The sequence below is a fragment of the Orcinus orca genome, chromosome 3 (assembly GCF_937001465.1).
Source record: "Orcinus orca chromosome 3, mOrcOrc1.1, whole genome shotgun sequence".
NCBI classification, from domain to species: Eukaryota; Metazoa; Chordata; class Mammalia; order Artiodactyla; family Delphinidae; genus Orcinus; species Orcinus orca.
The window spans coordinates 129,947,827-129,970,574 of record NC_064561.1 but is presented as its reverse complement, the minus strand read 5'-3'; the positions used below and the strand labels follow the sequence as shown (position 1 = coordinate 129,970,574).

The 22,748-nt window shown below is 38.1% G+C and overlaps 1 protein-coding gene across 8 annotated transcripts in view; it reads right to left on the bottom strand.

Moving 5' to 3' along the window:
- Positions 1 to 1,065: 1,065 nt before the first annotated feature.
- The window catches only part of CCDC125 (coiled-coil domain containing 125), a 32,735-nt gene continuing 11,052 nt past the window's right edge, over positions 1,066 to 22,748 (bottom strand). For 2 of the 8 annotated variants that reach the window (XM_049707930.1, XM_049707928.1), the window contains exons 3-13: positions 22,317 to 22,378; positions 20,695 to 20,781; positions 19,667 to 19,744; positions 19,372 to 19,410; positions 18,914 to 18,999; positions 14,773 to 14,855; positions 10,359 to 10,474; positions 7,870 to 7,977; positions 6,567 to 6,741; positions 2,644 to 2,774; positions 1,066 to 1,800 (exon numbers count right to left, since the gene is read on the bottom strand). In XM_049707930.1, the coding sequence (XP_049563887.1) occupies positions 1,492 to 1,800; positions 2,644 to 2,774; positions 6,567 to 6,741; positions 7,870 to 7,977; positions 10,359 to 10,474; positions 14,773 to 14,855; positions 18,914 to 18,999; positions 19,372 to 19,410; positions 19,667 to 19,744; positions 20,695 to 20,781; positions 22,317 to 22,378 (1,274 nt within the window). In that variant the 3' untranslated portion in view covers positions 1,066 to 1,491. Of the gene's footprint in view, positions 1,801 to 2,643; positions 2,775 to 6,566; positions 6,742 to 7,869; positions 7,978 to 10,358; positions 10,475 to 14,772; positions 14,856 to 18,913; positions 19,000 to 19,371; positions 19,411 to 19,666; positions 19,745 to 20,665; positions 20,782 to 22,316; positions 22,379 to 22,748 lie in introns of all 8 variants that reach the window. The other 6 variants (XM_049707931.1, XM_049707933.1, XM_012533407.3 and 3 more) reach the window with 6 other exon arrangements.

Sequence of the window (22,748 nt, the reverse complement as noted above, 5' to 3'; positions counted from 1 at the left end):
CTTCTGCCCATTTTTTAATTGGGTTGTTTGTTCTTTTGATGTTGAGTTGTATGAGCTGTTTATGTATGTTGGACATTAATCCTTTATCATATCATTTGCAAATATTTTCTCCTGTTCAGTAGGTTGTCTTTTCATTTTGTTGGTTTCCTTTGCTGTGCAAAAGCTTTTAAGTTTAATTAGGTCCCATTTGTTTATTTTTGCTTTTGTTTCCTTTACTTGAGGAGACTGATTCAGATTCTTTGTCCATTTATCAATTGGAATATAAATTTTATCAATTTATTTGAGTTTGTTTTATATACACACATACTTCTTTCTAGTTTTTGTAATGTGATTTTTTTTTTTACACTTCCCACTTTGGTATTATTAAATAATCCCAGATCCTTCCTTTCCCTACCTTTTATGTTAAATTATTATATATACTAGGTCTGTGTATGGTCTTTATCCGATTCTCATTGACCTGCTGTTACACTGTTTTAAATAACGTAGCTTTGTATTACCATCAGGACAATACATTTTTTTTTATTTAATTTTTGTTTTATATTGGAATATAGTTGATAGGATAATACATTTTAATATCTGGCAACAGTAGATCCTCATTATTCCTTTTTTCAAAATGTATTTGCCAATTTTTCAGCTTTTATTATTATTAATGCCAACCAGTGCTGTTCCTATAACACAACTATAAATGGTTTATATTGTTACCTTATTATCCTACTGTTAGCTATCTAATTAAGTAGTAATATCTTTTCTTTTCACTAGAGATAAGTTTTATAACTGCTGACAAGGTAATGCACTTCCTTTGATATCATTGTGATGCTATTAATATAGTAATATTCCCAAAAGATATTAAAGATTATTACTATGTAATATTTCTAGAAAGAGAAAATAATTTTAAATGGCCTAAAATTCAGCATCAAAACCAAGAAGTTAATTCAGAGTGGCCTAAATGCCAGAATTCTGCATAGATCTGGCTACAGAATGTCACCACTCTGACAAAAAGGAAGCTATGAAAAAGGAAGCTATGAAATAGGTAACTAGCAATGACTTTGAATACTGCTGCCAAAGTCCCACCATAATAACTTTTTTATTGAAGTGAAGGAAATTATTTTTAAACTTTATATGGCAAATGAAAAATCCAGAAAAACACAAAACCAGATAAATGTATTCCAAAAATTAACAGTCACTCTTGTTGCTTGAGCCAAAGGTCCCTATAAGTCAATCTAAATAGTTAATTTTCTTCTCAAAATCACTATTTCTTTGTTTTTAAGATGTTGGCAAATACTGAAAATTTCAAAAATATAGTAATATAATTTATAAATATGTCAACACAGAATACTAATAAATGTCTTGTAGAGAACATTTATAAAGCTGCTTCCCCAAATTTAGAATACCCAGAAAACACAACTTCTGAAGATGTAGCAACATTTACATGGTCCTTTTTCACAGTCTCAATATAAACAGCTCTCAGTTCTAATTTCAACTGGTTTGTCTTCAGTACATGATATTTGACGGCAAAGAACAGGATCTTTTAAGAGTTCTTGTGTAGTATTGATCTGTTTGAAAGTGCTGAATTGAACAAATGCAGCCCACAGAATTAAAAATTTGAACACTTGAATGTACAGGATCACGTAAAACAGGGAATTCTGAAGTTTTCTGCCAGGGGTTTTTTAATGGAGAATTGTCTTTCATAGGATTTTTTTCTTTATTCTCTTTTGAGGTGGTGCCTCTGTCTTCCAAAGCCCGAGCAAGCATGTAACTAACTTTTCTTTGATGAGCCAAAGCTTCTTCTTTATCATTTAACTGCATGCACAGAAATTAAAAACATACCAGTTAGTATATCACAGAGTACAGAGCTATAGTCAGAAGTATTTCATGAAAATGTTCAACCTCCAGTCTAAGCCAGTCAGTATGAATAAATCAATTAGGTATCCACTGATTCCTAAGCATTATGCTACATGGTATTGAGGATTTTTTTTTTAAAAGGAAAAATAGAAAACAGCGTTCTTTCTATCGAAAAAATTTTTAAGTCATCTGAAGAGAAAGGAGAAAGAAGTATATATTTACATGGTATGTGTGTATATGTGTATATATGTATATATAATACCAACATGTACTTACCTCTGAAAGAATGTTGAAGTTATTTATATAAAAATTGTTTTTATATTTTTTATATGCAAATAAACTTTAATACTCTTCTACAGATAAGTATGTTCATATAACATGAGTTTCTTTGTATAGTCATCTATGAAATTGAGGATAACAGGACCGATTTCAGGGTTGTGGTAATGATTAAAGGATATAATGCATGAGGAAGTTCGTTGAACACTTTAAAAATTCCTGAATATATAAGTCTTGTCATGAACTGTATATGTAACTGCAGATGATGGAGATGCCTGGACTTAATTACAGGGAGCCTCCTCTTTTCAGAGGTGGAGCTTTAAAGCTGCACAGGAAGAACATGGATGGGAGAAGTGGGAAGCATGTGTGGGGTGTTTAAGGAGATGAAGATCATAATTCTGGAAAATGGTACCTGAAATGGGAACAGAGCATAAAAGTCAAGTATAGAGGGATAAAGAGTTGAATTAATAGGAAGGAAAAAGATAAGCTCATCCACGGCCTCTAACAAAAAGCAAAGATACTAACCAAATCTGTTAGCGTCTTAAAGACTTCCTGAGGATCATGCTGGTCACCAGTACTCTTAGAACTGTTTTCCAAAGGGAGCATACCCAACAGTTTCTGCCCTAAGGTCTTCTTACTCCTTTGTGATGGTAACCCTAAAATGGAACATGAAAATCCAGCTGAGACACAAAAAGACACTCACTGAAGTACTTCCAGACAAAGAGGTAAGTGTGAACCAAGGCTAATTCATTACTAAATCAGCCAGGACCTTGTCCTCTTCAGGTGACCTCTAGCACGAGTGAGTCAGGCAGCACAGTGCAGTGGGAAAAGCAGACTTTAGAGCCAGGATTGCAAACGCAGGTGAGAGGCCACAGTGTGAGAACCCAGAGCAGCGCCCTCCCACTCTCATTGCTCAGCAGCTGCCCATGGGAGAATGCAGCCTGTGCTACCTGATAATCTCAGTCTTCCAAAGGAGCCAGCAATCCACATTTGCATGTGAAATCTCCCAGTGTAAAGGTTAGCCACCCGCCCACAATATTTGAGAACACTATTCACTCCCAACAAAACATGTCTGCAGACAGGTGGCCTCTGAACCATGCAAGCTCTGCTTGAGAGCCAGAAGCCAGAAAGACCTGGACTTGAATCCCCATTTAACCACTTCCTAATGGTATCATGTTGGACAAGTTCTCTGAGCTACATATCCTCACTTCCAGAATGAGAATAATAGTACCTATGCTCTATTGTTGGGTTGCTGTGCCATTGAATAATAGAGCACGGGCTGGGGGAAGGGAGTGGGCAGTTAGTATTGAATGGGGATACAGAGTTTGTTTGGGAAGATGAAAAAGTTCTGGAGATGGATGGTGGTGATGATTATACAACAATGAGAATGGACTTCTTGTCACTTAAAAATGGTTAAAATGGGGCTTCCCTGGTAGCGCAGTGGTTGAGAGTCTGCCTGCCGATGCAGGGGACGCGGGTTCGTGCCCCGGTCCAGGAAGATCCCACATGCCGCGGAGCAGCTAGGCCCGTGAGCCGTGGCCGCTGAGCCTGCACGTCCGGAGCCTGTGCTCTGCAACGGGAGAGGCCACAACAGTGAGAGGCCCACGTACCGCAAAAAAAAAAAAAAAAAAAAAAAGGTTAAAATGGTAAGTTTTAAAAAAATGGTTCTAAAGAACCTAGGAGCAGGACAGGAATAAAGACGCAGACGTAGAGAAGGGACCTGAGGATATGGGGAGGGGGAAGGGTAAGATGGGACAAAGTGAAAGAGAAGCATGGACATACATACACTACCAAACGTAAAATAGATAGCTAGTGGGAAGCAGCTGCATAGCACAGGGAGATCAGCTTGGTGCTTTGTGACCGCCTGGAGGGGTGGGATAGGGAGGGTGGGAGGGAGGGAGACGCAAGACGGAGGAGATATGGGGACATATGTATATGTATAGCTGATTCACTTTGTTATAAAGCAGAAACTAACACACCATTGTATAGCAATTATACTCCAATAAAGATGTTAAAAAAAAATGTACCTGCTTAAAAAAGAACGGTAAGTTTTATGCATATTTTATCACAATTAAAAAAAAAAACAATTGTGAAAGCACCTAGCCCAGCTACTGACATAATGCTTAAAAGTCCACATCCTGGAATACGTACACTGATATTCTTCTTCATCCATAGAAAGGATGCGATTTGTAGCAGAAAATACAAAATTTATAGATTTATACAAAGAAAGTTTCAAGAATGTTTTTAGAATGCTGTGCAAATGGTCTAATGATCAGATAAAGTCTAAAGGGACAATTCCCTTTCCACCCAATCCTGGTAAACCACAGTGACTGGGCCTCACACCTGACCTTTTTCAATAGCAGCTGTGGCAAGGGGGAAAAGCCAGACAAGTTGACCAGCTCACCAGTTCTGAGAGTGGATGAATCTGTCTCTATTTTCAATCTAAAAAAAAGGAAACATGCTTATAAGCTATCTCTCAGAACTTGTCTAAGCAGCCTTATCAAGAAGAAAAGTTAACACAGTGTTAACCACAAATAAGAAAATGACCTCTAACAGTCATCTTGTACCAGATTACTGAAGTATATTAAAATGAATCAAAGTCTTGTCACTAAGAAACAAAGAGCTACTAAACCTTTTATGGACTTGTAAAGGCTTTTCAGAGATAAACTAATTATTTTAAATTCTGCTTCCAGTCTCTCTCAGTACCTTAACGGAAAGCAAAGATTGGGAGCTGTACCTCTCAAATCGTATTTTCTATGGAGAAGTTCCTGAATTCTGTAAAAAGCTAAGAAAGGCAGGAATTCTGGAATATAAAATGAGTACAAGTGCTGAACTGAATATGAATCTACCGCTTCTATTCTTTCTCCCTACTCTTCTCTCTACCTTCCATCAAAACAAAATCAGATTTTCAAAGGGATTTGACTTCAGTTAACAACACAAAAAACACCTAGGCTGCCCTCTGAGAGTATACCTTCGAAAATTTTGCAATCCAGCTCCTATCAAGGGCCTCACTGAAAGAAGAGGTACTTGAGGAAGATCACCTACACATTTGTTGTTCACGGTAGAACTAGATATTCTTAATGTTTTCCACCAATTCCTCAAAGGCTAAGTACATTGGACTATGTTAGCTTATTTCCCTGGCAAATCACTTACCGTGACATTAAGGTTATACCTTTACCTTTTATCAAGGGATTATTATAGAAAACAGCCACGTAAATACTAATTTTTTATTTATTATAAGTGACTGTTGAGGACTTAGCCATTATATTTGCTCACTGGCCTCTGTCAGTCTCATATCAGAAAACACCTTTAGAAGTTAATTTCAGTACAATGTGGAATGCCTGATTAAGAACGAACAAGAGTGGAGGAACATTATTTCCCTCCTTTTGCCCTGACTTCCACCTGACTAAATACATAGCTTTTATAATCTGCTTTCACCATTCTTGTTTACTACTACTATTTTTATTATCCCTATAAGCTGTTTCTTAACACTTCAGCAGAGATGGGTAAAGTTTAGTTAATGAGCTAAAATTCACAACACTTGACCCCTATACTAATGCTAATATGCACTGTCTGAAAAGAGATATTTCAAACAAAATTAGGTATCTACTATTAAAAGTTTCATTTTTAATACTATAAGATTCTTATTGGTCCTAAATTCATCTGAAAATGAGAGATACTGGAACTAGGATTATGGATTTTGTCAAAAATTTAGAAACGGTCATGTCAGAATCTGAATACTAAAAATTTACACTTCTTAACTTCACTTTAATCTTTCTTGACTGATAAATGGTTTCAAATTGGAATTTTAAATTGAAGCAATATGAAGCCTACTGAATAATACTTACAAATGAAAATTGAGATTGACCATTTAGAGAAACTAAAATTTCTAAAAAATTACAGCTACTTCGTTTATATTGGACAGTCTACATACTTCAATGGCAATTTATTCTCTCATGCCATTCTTGTATATTTTGTTTACACTAATACCATGACTCCAAAATGGCCATGAACTTTTGATAGGCTTGTGAACCAAAACCTAAACCTTAACTTCTGTTTCACTTTTTATAAGAATATTTATTTGTCCAATTTAAGATTATTTCTCTACTGTTCAATGTCTCCTTCCAAAGTCACACATTTCAATAAAGTTTAATTAGATAGATAGATTTAATGTTGGGTTCCACTGTTGGGTTCTAGTGCTCTTATTATAAATTTTTTCCACTAAAAATCTCTACCAAAAAAGAGATTCTCCTGTTACTTTATGGTTTCATCTGCGTAAGTAACATCCAGTGACTCCTTTTTTCCCATGGTTGTTATATTTTTAGATAAATCATAACTATATGTGAAAATTATATTCACCATATTAACTGCTTAATCAACTATGATTATAACCAAAAACAACTGAAATTACCTTATACCTGATTATTACCATTATAATTCATATTTACCATCATCTTTAAGGTGCTTCCAATTTGTCCCTTTTGTTGCTTTCTTACACATTTTATCCATTTGTGTCAATCTTAGTGCCTGGTCATTTTTCCTCATTAATTGTTGCTCAAATGCAATTCTGAATGCATCTGCCATTATGTAGGCTTCTTCTTTACTCTTCTGCAGAAGTTCCAACTGGTTTTGAAAGAAAGTTTGAGAGGTATTAGAGGCAAAACCAGAACAATTCTTTCCTGAATGCGGAGTCAGATTAGCAAATGCAGTCTCCCTGCCTAGTAGGAGTTTTCTGCCTGCCCTTGATCTATTGCATCCGCTTAATCTAATTACTACATGCCATTCTCTTCTGCAGTAGCTGCCCACTCTGAACTAGATTACCAGGAGTTTCTCTTGTGCCTATCAGTTCCCTGGTAATACTACTCTTAGACCTCATTATCCTAGACGGGCCTCGTGTATGTCCTGCCCAACGAGGAAGAAGGGAGGATGCCAATGGCTGCATTTCAGTTCTGCCTTGGGCCATGCCAGAAAATACCACTGAAAACAATTATGAATACCATCTTTCAGATACCTCCCACAGCTGACTCTGATCTTTGTAATCTTATGCTTTTCCTGATGAATTGCTAATGTTTAGCTGTTTGCTTTCATATATACTCTGAAGACTAAATTCCAAACCTTCAATAAAAACGTTTTAAAAATTACGGTCCATACTGTATTTGTTGTGAAAGCCTAATTATAATGGCAGCTATCATTTGATTAAATGCCAGGCATGGCCCGGTGCTAAACACTGTATGTCTACCGTGTTTATTTTTGACAACAACCCTCCAAACTAGTTATTAGCCTCCATTTAACATACGTGTCCAAAGCCACAAAGCTGGAAAATGATGGAGCTGAGATTCAAACCTAGGTCTGGCTGGCACAAAGGTTCCTTCAACTGTACCTTGCAGCTTTTCTAATAAGCTTCATGTTTATCTCTCGGCTAATCGGTGTTGCACATCCTGGTGATTTTAAGCATGTGTGCCTTTTCCTCTAATATCTAGTAATTTTAGGGCCATGTATAAACAAAAGAAATATGAACTTAGGAAATATTAACTAAAACACAGGCAAACAACTTTTCATGGCTGCAATATCGTGCCAAGTAATGTAAATAAAATCCAGTTTATATGTTAATGTTATCATTTAAAACTAAGAATAAGTTCCACAGCCAAAGACTACCAAATTAAGCTAATTATTACATATACTTCCATTTATTCTACTTTGTGTTAACGGAGAAGCAAAACCAAAGCTTTTACTGTTTTGATAACACAATACCTCCTGTTTGACCTGAAGGAGCATTTTCCGAGTAGATGCTGCCAGTCTGGCACAGGTACAGGGGCTCCCTCTGGGACCGTGACAAAGGCAGGCTCCCAGGACTGCAAGCTTTAAATCCAAAAGAATTATCCGTTACTAAGTGTCACGTTGCTCAGCCGTACACAAACACGGGGCGCACACACAAACCCATGCACATTTTATTCAAGCACCTAATTCAAAGAAACTGCAAAGGAAAACAAAAATAGGAAGCTGAGACCATGATTTCAGGACCCAAGGGGAAATTTATAAATGAGGAGAGACTGTTATTACTTGGAACAAAAATACACAGGAATTCTGCATTCCTTCTGCTCACGCTCCAAAACCTTTCACTTGGTACCAGTTTCCTGTACTTCTGAGTTCTTGGCAGGAACTTGACCTAATGAAGTAAATCTAAACATCCACAATATGGATTTCCTGTGACTGGGTTTGGCCTTGCTACCCAGCATTCATTACTGTCAGGTCCTGCCAGGAGAGATGCATGCTCAGAAATGATGAGTGAATTCTAAGGAAAACAATCATCCTGCCACTCCTAAAAAAATGTTCTATGATCATGTAATAAATTCTTAATATATTTCTTGGCTCATCCACTGTTCTGGAATTGCATATGGCCCTGATCCTTCAAAACCTGTCTTTGGATCACAATGAAGAAACTAATCCATGTGGGTCACTCCTGGTTGACCACTGTAGCCAGAAGAAAAGTAAGAACTGTTGTACTTTTTTTTTTTTTTTGCGGTACGCGGGCCTCTCACTGTTGTGGCCTCTCCCGTTGTGGAGCACAGGCTCCGGACGCGCAGGCTCAGCAGCCATGGCTCACGGGCCCAGCCGCTCCGCGGCAATGTAGGATTTTCCCGGACCGGGGCACGAACCCGCGTCCCCTGCATTGGCAGGCGGACTCTCAACCACTGCGCCACCAGGGAAGCCCTGTTGTACTTTTTTTAAAAAAACCATTTTGGCAACTAACCACAAGTTGCTTTCCCAAAATATTCCAACAGCTTCCAATTTAATGGAGGCGGTCTATGTAACATATTGTGCCATATCTTTTAAAGTTTCATGTGGAACATACTACAAAATTATTGTCTAAGCTTCCTGCTGCTATAAATTTCACATGGACTGGCTTAAAACAGAATCTTATTTTAGAGACTGTTTAGAGAGGAAGATTCCACGGTCTCTCTTAGTGTAAAGGCTATTTCAGAAAATTCCTTCTTGCATTAATGATAACTGTGAAGTACACAGTGAGCTTTCAGTTGACTCAAGTGTACAAGTGGCGGCTATGTGGCAGATTGGTATCTTCCCTTTTCAACTTCCCGCTCCTGATAATTGTCCCTGCGAAAGTTGCCAAAAGCAACTTAAGACCTGGGTAGGGCCAATATAAAAATGCAAGGTTTCTGCAAGGACCTCTGCATCCTAATTCTATGTCCTTAGCTCAGTGCTCCTTCATCAACTGGCTCAGGGCCCATGTCCTTGCCTGCCATAAAGTTACTTAGAGCCTACTCAAGATTATAATAAAGCACGCTTTTTCTGAACTTTCTCTCCGCTCAGTTTCTTTTATTTTTCTTTTTTTTTGCTATTACACTAGTTTTCCACCCAGGCAGTAGAGCATGGTGATCAAAAGCACAGACTCTAAACTCTACCTGGGTGTAAATCCCAGCTCCACCACTTAGTAGCTTTCTGACTTTGGGCAAATCACTTAAACCTTCTGTGCCAAAATTAACTCATTTGTAAAACAGGGATTTAATTGTACTCACCTTATTTGGTAGTTGTGAGAATTAAATGTGTTAATCTATGTGAATCACTTAGAACAGTGTCTGGCACTTACTAAGGACTATATATTTGCTATTATTAGTACTAGTTGCTTTATTTGAAATTCTATAATAAGTGAATGGCTACCCCTTCTCACTCCACTGGTACGCTTATTTCTCATGAGTCCCCAGGACATTTGTAAGACATTTCACACCTCAGCAAGCAATTAGCAATGCATCAGCAGATCTTTGTCCTGGACCTGGTTCAACCCCAGAGTGACTGCATCACTTTGGGAAAGTAACCAAAACTATCTGAGCCTGAGTTTCCTCCTCTGTAAAATGGGGATAATACCTGCTTTGCAGCCCTCAAAAGACCATTACGAAGATCAGATTAAAAAATGTGTGGCAAAGTACTCTGATGCTGTAAGCCTCTACCCAGGGAAGATACTACTAACATACTTTCTGCTAAAGCTGTAGAAAAAGGAAGTAAAAGGGACAGGAAGTGGCTAGCACATCCCCTAATGTCCAAGAATGCTGTGCCTGAAAGGTATGGTACCAGCACGGCTGAAGAGTGGACCTGGGCCTCTCTCACCCTCGGTCTCAAATTGCTAGGTATGGTTCTATCCTAGAAGTGGAGCTGATGGTGACAGCAGAAAGAAAATGGAAGTGGAAAATTTCCCTCCTACTAAACTTTCATACCTGCTTACCTACCTCAAGACCTGAAACCTCTGTAAAGCCACTTGTGTCCTGGCATGTGTTTTCCTGAGCCATCTTCTGCTGTTTGATATCAAGCATGGCGAGGGCCTCCAAATACTGTTGATTCAAAACTAGGAAGGGCCATGTAAGAAAGTGTTAGGAGGTCTAACCCCAGCCTCACCTAATCCAGTTAAACCAACACCGCATACTTCTTCTAAGCAAGGGATATACAACTACCCACAAAATCTGTCTCCAACCAGAAAATTTGATAGACTAGTGGGTATCAAGTGAGTTAAAACTAGATAAAATGTTATTTTTAATGTGGAAATTATTTTGCAACCGAAGTCTGGTCTTCATTTGCTCAAAGAAACTTTGTAGGATTTTCAAAAGGAGAACATACAAAGGCTAATTATCCACACTGTGAGACGATCAGATGATGAAATCTCATATATTGTATTAAAGTCAACTCTACCAGCTCTCCAAACTCTATCAGACTTTTCTTTTAGTTAGTTTTCACAAGAGGCTCTCAACGCAAATATTTAGAACAAGAGGGGTCCTGCTACTTACTGGAAAGCAGAATAACAGTAACTTTCCCTCTCCTCTTATAGGGTGGAAGGATAGGGAGGAAGGGACAGGAGTAGTGGTTATGAGCAACTTCTGTCCTGGCACCAACTTAACATGGGGGAAATCACTATCTGCTCAAATCACTGGTGTGGAGAAGCGTATCTGTGTGTGCAGTTCTCACCCAGGGGACTGCCACAGTTCACTTACTACACTATGTAAAGTGCCGCTCTCGGGCCCATGACCTGACTGAGCACTCATTTTATGCCTTTCAAGCCACCACTTTAAAAGAGTTTCTGCTGGGAATTCCCTGGCGGTCCAGTGGTTAGGGCTCTGGGCTCTCACTGCCAGGGGCCCAGGTTTGATCCCTGGTCAGGGAACTAAGATCCCACATGCCACATGGTGTGGCCAAAAAGAAGATTTCTAAAAAGTTGGTACCACATTAATACTCTTTCATTAACTTTTGTCATATAGTGACTCATTATATAAAAGATATGCTCTGTGTGTGTGTGTGTATATACACATACATCTATATAATTTCAAGTCCTTAATGAGTCAAATAATATTTTGAAAAATATTTGTATTTGTAACAAAGTCACAGAAGACACTTTTATGAGAAAAAATTATGAATAACTATACAATTTTATACTTTTCCTACTAGATTCCCAATAAACATACACCTACTCAGGATCCTCAAACATCAGGTACTCTACCATTTTGTTTACACTGAGTATAAAAACTAAAGGATAAAGGGAGAATCAGGAGAAATTGCTTAATGGGTATAAGGTTTTATTTTGTAGTCATGGAAACGTTTTAGAACTAGATGTTTATAAGCGTTATGAATTGTTCACTTTTAAATGGTTTAAGTTAGGTGAATTTCACCTCAAATTTTTTTTTAATTCGAAAACCTAACTGATCAAACCCACAGCCAACATCGTTCTCAATGGTGAAAAACTGAAACCATTTCCTCTAAGATCAGGAAAAAGACAAGGTTGACCACTCTCACCACTATCATTCAACATAGTTTTGGAAGTTTTAGCCACAGCAATCAGAGAAGAAAAAGAAATAAAAGGAATCCAAATCAGAAAAGAAGAAGTAAAGCTGTCACTGTTTGCAGATGACATGATACTATACATAGAGAATCCTAAAGGTGCTACCAGAAAACTACTAGAGCTAATCAATGAATTGGTAGAGTAGCAAGATACAAAATTAATGCACAGAAACCTCTTGCATTCCTATACACTAATGATGAAAAATCTGAAAGAGAAATTAAGGAATAACTCCCATTTACCACTGCAACAAAAAGAATAAAATACCCAGGAATAAACCTACCTAAGGAGACAAAAGACCTGTATGCAGAAAACTATAAGACACTGATGAAAGAAATTAAAGATGATACAAACAGATGCAGAGATATACCATGTTCTTGGATTGGAAGAATCAACATTGTGAAAATGACTATACTACCCAAAGCACTCTACAGATTCAATGCAATCCCTAACAAACTAACAATGGCATTTTTCACAGAACTAGAACAAAAAATTGCAGAATTTGTATGGAAATACAAAAGACCCCAAATAGCCAAAGCAATCTTGAGAAACAAAAACAGAGCTGGGGGAATTAGGCTCCCTGACTTCAGACTATACTACAAAGCTACAGTAATCAAGACAGTATGGTATTAGCACAAAAACAGAAATATAGATCAATGGAATAAGAGAGAAAGCCCAGAGATAAACCCATGCACCTATGGTCACCTTATCTTTGATAAGGAGGCAAGAGTATACAATGGAGAAAAGACAGCCTCTTCAATAAGTGGTGCTGGGAAAACTGGACAGGTACATGTAAAAGGACGAATTAGAACACTTCCTAAAACCATACATAAAAATAAACTCAAAATGGATTAAAGACCTAAATGTAAGGCCAGACACTATAAAACTCTTAGAGGAAAACAGGCAGAACGCTCTGACATAAATCACAGCAAGATCCTTTTTGACCCACCTCCTAGAAAAATGGAAATAAAAATAAACAAATGGGGGCTTCCCTGGTGGTGCAGTGGTTGAGAGTCCGCCTGCCGTTGCAGGGGACACGGGTTCACGCCGCGGTCCGGGAAGATCCCACATGCCGCAGAGTGGCTGGGCCCGTGAGCCATGGCCACTGAGCCTGCGCGTCCAGAGCCTGTGCTCTGCAACGGGAGAGGCCACAACAGTGAGAGGCCCGCGTACCACAAAAACAAAAACAAAATAAACAAATGGGACCTAATGAAACTTAAAAGCTTTTGCACAGCAAAGGAAACCACAAACAAGACAAAAAGGCAACCCTCAGAATGGCAGAAAATATGTAAAAACAAAGCAACTGACAAAGGATTAATCTCCAAAAAAATATAGAAGCAGCTCATGCAGCTCAATATCAAAAAAACAAACAACCTGGACTTCCCTGGTAACACAGTGGTTAAGAATCCGCCTGCCAATGCAGAGGACACGGGTTTGATCCCTGGGCCAGGAAGATCCCACATGCCATGGAGCAACTAAGCCCGTGCACCACAAATACTGAGCCTGTGCTCTAGAGCCCATGAGCCACAACTACTGAGCCCACACGCCACAACTACTGAAGCCCAGGCGCCTAGAGCCCGTGCTCCGCAACAGGAGAAGCCACTGCAAGTGAGAAGCCCGCGCACTGCAACGAAGACGCAATGCAGCCAAATTAATTAATTAATTAATTAATTAAATTAAAAAAAAAAAAGATTCCAAAAATGGGCAGAAGACCTAGATAGACATTTCTCCAAAGAAGATATACAGATTGCCAACAAACACATGAAAGGATGCTCAACATCACTAATCATTAGAGAAATGCAAGTCAAAACTACAATGAGGTATCACCTCACACCAGTCAGAATCATCAAAAAATCTACAAACAATAAATGCTGAAGAGGGTGTAGAGAAAAGGGAACCGTTTTGCACTGCTGGTGAGAATGTAAATTGATACAGCCACTATGGAGAACAGTATGGAGGTTCCTTAAAAAACTAAAAGTAGAACTACCAGATGACCCAGCAATCCCACTACTGGGCATATACCCTGAGAAAACCATAATTCAAAAAGAGTCATGTATCACAATGTTCATTGCAGCTCTATTTACAACAGCCAGGACATGGAAGCAACCTAAGTGTCCATCGACAGATGAATGGATAAAGATATGGCACATATATACAATGGAATATTACTCAGCCATAAAAAGAAATGAAACTGAGTTATTTGTAGTGAGGTGGATGGACCTAGAGTCTGTCATACAGAGTGAAGTCAGTCAGAAAGAGAAAAACATATACCGATGCTAACACATATATATGGAATCTAAAAAAAAAAAAAATAGTTCTGATGAACCTAGGGGCAGGACAGGACACAGACGTAAAGAAGGGACTAGAGGACACGGGGAGTAGGACTGGTAAGCTGGGACGATGTAGAGAGTAACACTGACATATATACACTACCAAATGTAAAACAGATAGCTAGTGGGAAGCAGCTGCATAGCACAGGGAGATCAGCTCGGTGCTTTGCAACCACCTAGAGAGGTGGGATAAGGAGGGTGGGAGGGAGATGCAAGAGGGAGAGGATATGGGGATATATGTATACATATAGATGATTCACTTTGTTATACAGCAGAAACGAACACAACATTGTAAAGCAATTATACTCCAATAAAGATGTTAAAAAAAAAACTAACTGATGCATTTCTTCTCTTTTATCCTTAAAATGTTACTTCAAAATATTAGCACTTTGTCTATTGATATTTTGTTCTTAACATAGGACATTCTATATAAAACTGATCTTTTAACATAGTATTTTTAAAGAATTATCAAAATACCACTCTACTTACTTGTATTTTCAGACTTGAGCATTTTAATTTCTTCTGTTTTCAGTTTCAAAGTTTCTTTGAGGACTGCATTTTCACAATTTAGCCTGGAAAAAAGTACCCTCCAAGTAACTAAAACATTAATACTTTGTAGGTGAATGAGAATATTTAATCCCATAATTAGAACATGAAAACTCTAATATAATTTTTCTTACATCAAAACAGTCTAGAATTTATATATGTAATAAAATAAAAATTTAAAGGAGTGTGGTTAGACTTTCAACTTACTCTTAACCCTTCTGTATACTTAGCTGAGAAAGTATGAGAACCAGAAATACCTCTAAGTCATCTATTTTGAACATTCATTCTCTTTACTAAAGTTTCAATCAAGTTAATAACCATTTGAACACCAACTACATGCTTAGGTCACCTTCCAAAATTTGCATAAAAAGATACATAGGGAGGTACAAACTTCCAGCTGTAAAATAAATAAGTCCTGGGGATGCAATGTACAGCATGAAGCCTGTAGCTAACAATTATTGTACAGTATTTGAAAGCTCCTAAGAGAGTAGACCTTAAAAGTTCTCAACATAAGAAAAAAACTGTAATGATGTACGTCAATGAATATTAACTAGATTTATTGTGATGATCATTTTGCAACATATACAAATATCAAATCATTATATTGTACATCTGAAACTAATACAATATTATATGTCAATCATACCTCAATTTAAGAAAAAGATACATAGGGAGCTTTATCTATTGAATGAAAATTGGAATTACTTACAAGAGTTCCTAAATTGCCCACCATCAGGACTTCCCTGGTGGTGCAGTGGTTAAGAATCCGCCTGCCAATGCAGGGGACATGGGTTCGAGCCCTGGTCTGGGAAGATCTCACATGCGGCAGAGCAACTAAGCCCACAAGCCACAGCTACTGAGTCCACGTGCCACAACTAGTGAGCCCACGTGCCACAACTAGTGAGCCCACGTGCCACAACTACTGAAGCCCGCACACCTAGAGCCCATGCTCCGCAACAAGAAAAGCCACTGCAGTGAGAAGCCCATGCACCACAACGAATAGTCCCCACTCTCAGCAACTAGAGAAGGCCTGCACGCAGCAATGAAGACCCAACACAGCCAAAAATAAGTAAATAAATAAATAAATTTATAAAGGGAAAAAAAAAGGTGCTTTATTCCTCAAGGGCTATAGACATTGCTTGAGAAACTGATTTCAGGTTTTATTAATTTGTAGGTAATTCATGGAAAGGGAATGTCTTAGATTTACATTTTTTGTTTTTTAGATATAACTGACATATTACATTAGTTCAGGTGTACAACACAATGACTCAACACCTGTACATATCACAAAATGTTCACCACAATACAGTCAACATGCGTCACATACATGGATACAGAATTTTTTTTTTATGATGTGAACCATATTTCACTTTTCATTGAGAAACTTTAACTTCGTGACCACCGTTTTAATGATACGAGGCCTGTCCCAAGCACAGCATGTAATATTCCCTAGGAATATCACGTCTTGATAGGTATTTTATTTAAAGTTATAAATTAGACCAGATGATCTGGTGACCGTTTTTAATTACAATTCAGGCTAAATTTAATTCAGGCTAAAAACAAAACTGTAAACAAATATGGAACTCTAGTTAATGGGTTTGATTTTACAATGGTATGTATTAGCAATTCTAAAGTTACTTTCTGTATAGTCTATGATGGAACAAATAAGTAAACATACAGGGTAACTGGAGCCAGGTGTCTCCTTGTGGGACTTACAAATGCAGAGGGGGGCAAGGCTAAGATGAACCCTGTGGTGGTGGTCTGCAACTGGAGATATGAGTATGATCTCATTGATATGTGACAGATACATACATACATAAATGATAAAGAGACAGGTAGATAGATGATAAATCGATGACACAGAAAGACAGATAGATAGATGTATATATATGTGTGTCTGCATCTGTGTATTTTCCAGCTCTGTCCTCTGAGAGGAACTTCACGCAGTGAATCCTCAGTAGTAATGAGCACACCCAGCACTCAGATCTTGATTTCTAAACACCATTCCCCATTAAAAGGAATTGCTGCTCCTTGAAGAGATACCTAATATTGTAGGCATACTGGCCTAGAATATCTTGTACCAGGAAGCAAGAAAGTGCTCAAAGAAAAATAAACGTCAAAAAGTCACAGGAACACCTGTGCTTGATGGGGCTGCCACTGACCGAAGTTGGAAAATTTTAAGCATCAAAAGAAATTATGGTAGTAATAGCTTTTAACCCACTGAATAATGCAAGAATCCTTGAATCCGTATTGGTATAAACAAACAAATGAGAAGGAAAAACTCTTTTTTACAGTAAAGTGCCAACATACAAATGTAGAAGGAAGAAGGGAATTAGAAAATTACCATTTGGCAACATTGTAGTAATAATTGCTTCAGGTAGAATATCAGTGGATGCAAAAACGAGTGGGTGAAAAGTCTGCTGAGTCGCAGTATAGTTACATAATCTTCAAGTATCTCTCCACAAGATGCTTATTAATTACAAGGGGAAAAACAGTGACTTAATAGTGGAGAATGAGGGCAGACACCATACCTTAACCAAGTGATCAAGATTCACATCCTAGGAATAGGACAAATCAGCACCACATGCCTCCTGATGTGATGGACTAAGAATACACTGCTTCAGTGGTAATATTGCCCAAAATGCACAACCCAATTCAAGCCAGAAGCATCAGATACCCTCATTGTAGGATATTCTATAAAATAATGGGCCTGTCCGCCTCAAAATAATGTAAAGGTTATAAAAGATAAACACTGAAGAACTGTTTCAGATTAAAGGGGACTAAAATTTAGACATGACAATCAAATGCAACATGTGGTTCTGGACTGGTCCTGAACAGGGGAAATTGTTTTTTCTCTTTTGTTCTAAGAACATTATTAAGATAGTTGGTAATATAAAAAATAATATAACATTATTAAGATAGTTGGTAATATAGTTGGCACATTAAATAATAGTATTGGGTTAAGGTCTTGATTTTTATAACTGTATTACGTTATAAACGAGAACGTCACTTTTTTAAAAAAAATACAAACTGAAGTATTTAGAGTAATGGGACCCTATATATGCACAATCGTTCAGAAAATATTACCTCTATATTTATGTATTTAACTACAAAGAGAGCGAAAGAAAGGAAAAAAGAATGATAAAGTAAATGTGATAAAGAGTTAAAATTTGGAGAATCTCGGTGAAAGATATATAGGAGTTGTTCTATTTTTACAACTGTTCTGTAAGTCTTCAATTATCTCAAATTAAGAGTTAAGAAGTAATAAATTTTAAAATTAGGTACTAAAGCCATCTATAACCCCAGATACCAAATCAATTTCTCGGTGATTAAATTATAGCATATTCATAAGGTCAAAGTTATTAAATAAATTCACACTAATACAAGAGTTGCTCAAAAGACTGAAAAAACAGTGCAAGGCTAAAATAACTTGGGAAACATGGCTCTTAAACTGTATTTTAATATACAGTTTATACTAGTTTTTTTTTTTTTTAATTTATTTATTTATTTATGGCTGTGTTGGCTCTTCATTTCTGTGCGAGGCTTTCTCCAGTTGCGGCAAGTGGGGGCCACTCCTCATCGCGGTGCGCGGGCCGCTCACTATCGCGGCCTCTCTTGTTGCGGAGCACAGGCTCCAGACGCGCAGGCTCAGTAATTATGGCTCACGGGGCTAGTTGCTCCACGGTATGTGGGATCTTCCCAGACCAGGGCTCGAACCCGTGTCCCCTGCATTGGCAGGCAGATTCTCAACCACTGCGCCACCAGGGAAGCCCTATACTAGTTTTTAAAGAAAGAAAATTAACAGTAACAGTAAAATATGGAACTGGTAAGTGGGTAAGCAATATGAATCTTATTTTATTTTTTTTTGGCTGTGCCACGTGGCTTGCAGTATCTTAGTTCCCTGACCAGGGATTGAACCCAGGCCATGGCAATGAAAGCACCAAGTCCTAACCACTGGACAACCAGGGAATTCCCTGAATTTTATACTTAGTGTGCTCAAAAAAGAAGAAAGCCTAAGCTACATTTGAATTATACACAGTTTAAAAATTTCCAAAGAAAAATTATGGAATAATAATATACAAACCTGTCATATCTTTGGATCCAAGATTCCTCTATATTTTTAAATCTATTGCGATCAAATTCTATTTCCCACTGCAAGGCATTTATTTCCTATAGAAAAAAATAGCACTTTCAAGGAAATTACTACAAATAAATCATTTCATGACTTTTGAATATCTGAAATAAATCATTTAGTCACTTCACAGAAATAGGTTAAAGACAAAAAACTAATTACTGCTCAAAAAGAGTCTATGATGTTTATAAACACATATGACATGCCTCTTTAGCACTCAAGAAGCTTTGCTGAAGCTTACTTATTACAGGGAACATTTCAAATTTGTTGGCCTGAACCTAGATTTCTCATTGTCCCCAACCCATGCAGACCCCAACATATACTCCTGGAAGCCTGAGCCCAGGACACTCCCACCAAGGGAGAGTAAAACAGGAATAGGAAGATGACCATCTAGGGTGATTCCTAACTACCTTTTTAGTGAAGATGAGATGATCAGAAAGAGGCAGGCTCTGCAGGGCAAGCAGAAGAAGAAAAATAGGAAAAGAAGAAAAACAGGAAGTGTCGATTTGGCAGGCTTAGCCCATGTGACAATCTGTTTTGGATTATAAGCTCCAAAAGGGAAGGGACTGTATGAAGTTGAAGTACACCTAGCAGAGGGTATGCACAAATGACATATCCACTGGTACGGTGATTTTTAAGGGAATTCTATTTGAAAGCTTATTGAATTGAACAAGTCTACACTATACGCTATATGTGGTCAAATACCTTCTCCAAGGATCTCTTTTGTTCCACAGTTTTTTGAAGCACTGCCTGGGTATGACTTGTGGCTTTGCCAAATATTGCCTAAGAAAAATAAAGATTGTAACAGTATAAATTAAATTTCCAATCACCCTTATATGCAAGGTGAAGTTCACATTTTTATTTTAAGACAGTAGAAAAGTACCTTGAGATGAGATTCCCACAGAGACCTTTTGTATAGAGTTTGATAGTTCAAAAGTCAGAAGATCTTGGTTTGGTTCTTTCCCAATGAACGTGAGAATGAATGAATGGATTTCGCACACAAGGACATGTACATGAACATTCATAGCAGCATTATTCATAATAGCCCAAAATACCTATCAACTGGTAAATGGATAAACAAAATGTGGCATATCTATATAATGGAATATTATCTGGCAATAAAAAAGGAAGAAAGCACTGACACATGCTACAACATGCCTGAACCTTCAAAATACGCTAACTATAAGAATCAAGAGGCAAAAGAATCTAGACATATACTGTATGGTTCTATTTATGAAATAGAAAAGGCAAAGCTATAAAGCAGAAAGTAGATTAGTGGTGGCTGGGGATGGGAATGGGAATAACTGCTAATGGGTAAGAGGTTCCTTTTTTGGGGTAATGGAAATGTTCTAAATTACGTTGTGATGATAGTTACACAATTCTAAGTTTAGTAAAAATAAATTGCTTAAAACAAGTGAAATTCATGACGTTAAGTTATATCTTAATAAAGCTGTTTTAAAAATCTATAGCTCAAAAAAAAAACTATATTAAACACTGATGCTTTTATTTTAAAAGCTATAACCAGGGAGTTCCCTGGTGGTCTAGTGTTCAGGATTCGGCACTTTGACTGCCATGGCCCGGGTTCAATCCCTGGTTGGGGAACTGAGATCCGGCAAGCTGTGCAGCATGGCCAAAAATATAAAAATAAAGTTAAATTAAAAAAATAAAAGATAAAACCATACTACCTATCATTGGAATGTGTGCCTGATGAAAGTGTAAAAGTAACTTCTTACATTGCTTTGAAGAATTCTCAATGCTTCCTCTTTACCTTCAAGATGTCTTTGAGATGCCTCAAGTTCAGTTTTCAAAATTTCTACCTCCTGAGGAGAAAAATACAATTAGTCTTCCTATCTGTGAGATATGCAACCCCAAATGATCAATTTAGACAGTCTACATTTAAGCTCAACATTCACTTTGACTCAAAGTGCTCTGACCTTACAAAATGAGGTTGGAAATTCCTCCAGGCTTTATAAGTGGACCAGAGAGGCTAAAACTGAGATGCTCGCTGTCAGGTGCCAGTTATGACTAAAAGCCCAAATCTTTTGCTTTTACCCATCTAGGCCACACACAGTTAATAATTTGGAGAAAAAGCTTTAGACCACATAAAATAAGAACATGATCGGCTGGCTACACAGGCTACAGTAGCTATTACAGGTAGAACCGTACCCCCCATCCCAAAAGATATGCTCAAGTCCTAACCCCTGGTACCATAAATTCGACCTTATTTGGAAATAGGGTCTTTGCAGATGTAATTAATGTCATACTAGATTACAGTAGGCCTCAATCCAATGACTGGTGTGACGCAGCTACAAGCCAAAGGTTGTTGGCGGCAACCGCCAGAAGCTAGGAGGTGGTAAAGGATTCTCCTCTAGACCCTTCAGAGGGAACATGGCCCACCCACATCTTGATTTCAGACCTCTAGCCGCCATAGCTGAGAGAGAATCGATCTGCTCTTTTTTTTTTTTTTTTTTTTTTTTTTTTTGCGGTACGAGGGCCTCTCACTGTTGTGGCCTCTCCCGTTGCAGAGCAGAGGCTCCGGTTGTGCAGGCTCAGTGGCCATGGCTCACAGGCCCAGCCGCTCCGCGGCATGTGGGATCTTCCCGGACCGGGGCACGAACCCGTGTCCCCTGCATCGGCAGGCAGACTCTCAACCACTGCGCCACCAGGGAAGCCGCGATCTGCTCTTTTAAGACACCAGTTTGTCAGGGCAGCCCTAGGAAACCAGTAGAGTAGCGGTCACCAGAAGAGATACAAAGGCACAGTAAGGGAGTTCCCTGGCGTTCCAGCAGTTAAGACCCCATATGTCCACTGCAGGGGGCCTGAGGTTCGACCTCTGGTCGGGAAACTAACATCCCACATGCTACGGCCAAAACAAAACCCAAAAAAACAAACAAAAAAAACAAATGCACACTAAGACGGGCTTTCTGTTCCTGAAAGGACAAGCACCCTCATAGAAACTCCAACTCCCAGCAAGATGGATGGTCTCCTCAGACCCGCTGGGGTACTTTCTAGTCCTCTGACTTCAAAGAGGTTCAATTAAGTCAGGTTATTTCAAGTCACACATACTGGGAAGACAGATGGAAGGGAGTGATTATTTTCTCCAGGAGGAGATTAGAGAAATAAGTTGGAAAGGAGAACAGGAGGGCATGTTTATACGAACAGCCTTTCGGAGAGATGAGGCGACGAAGCCACTGAGATGCGGAGGCCAGTTGGAAGCTATGAGCTTGACAGTGTGGCCCGAGAATCTCTGGAAAGCCAACAGTTGACTTCCATACCATGTTAGTAATACTTACACAAAATATCTATCAGTGGACTTTATTCACATGAGAATTTGTATGTTAGCCAGAGGACCTACCTCTAAAGTTTCCTGAAGACGTTGCCTTAATTCCACATTTGACAACTCTGAATCAGAATCTACTAGAGGGAAAAAAAAATTAAATATTTTCTTTAGCTAGTTAAATACGGGACATTTGTTTACAAAATATCAAATACAGCCTTTCCCTAAATTGAAACGAGAAAATAACTGTAATAAACCCAATGATGATAAAAACAGATAGCTTAGAACATTCCACAAATGAAAAGACACATACTTTTGAATCGAAAGACTCTTAAAAAAAAAGGACTCTAAAATAAAACTGTTGTTAATGAATTGGTTACTTACTATATCCAAACACAGTATTAATGAATGTTGGTGAGTAAAGTAAATAAATTTTGGTGTTTGGCTTAAGCCTGATCAATATCGTGATATGAATATCTAAGAAATAACCTGAATTTAATTTCTTTCCAA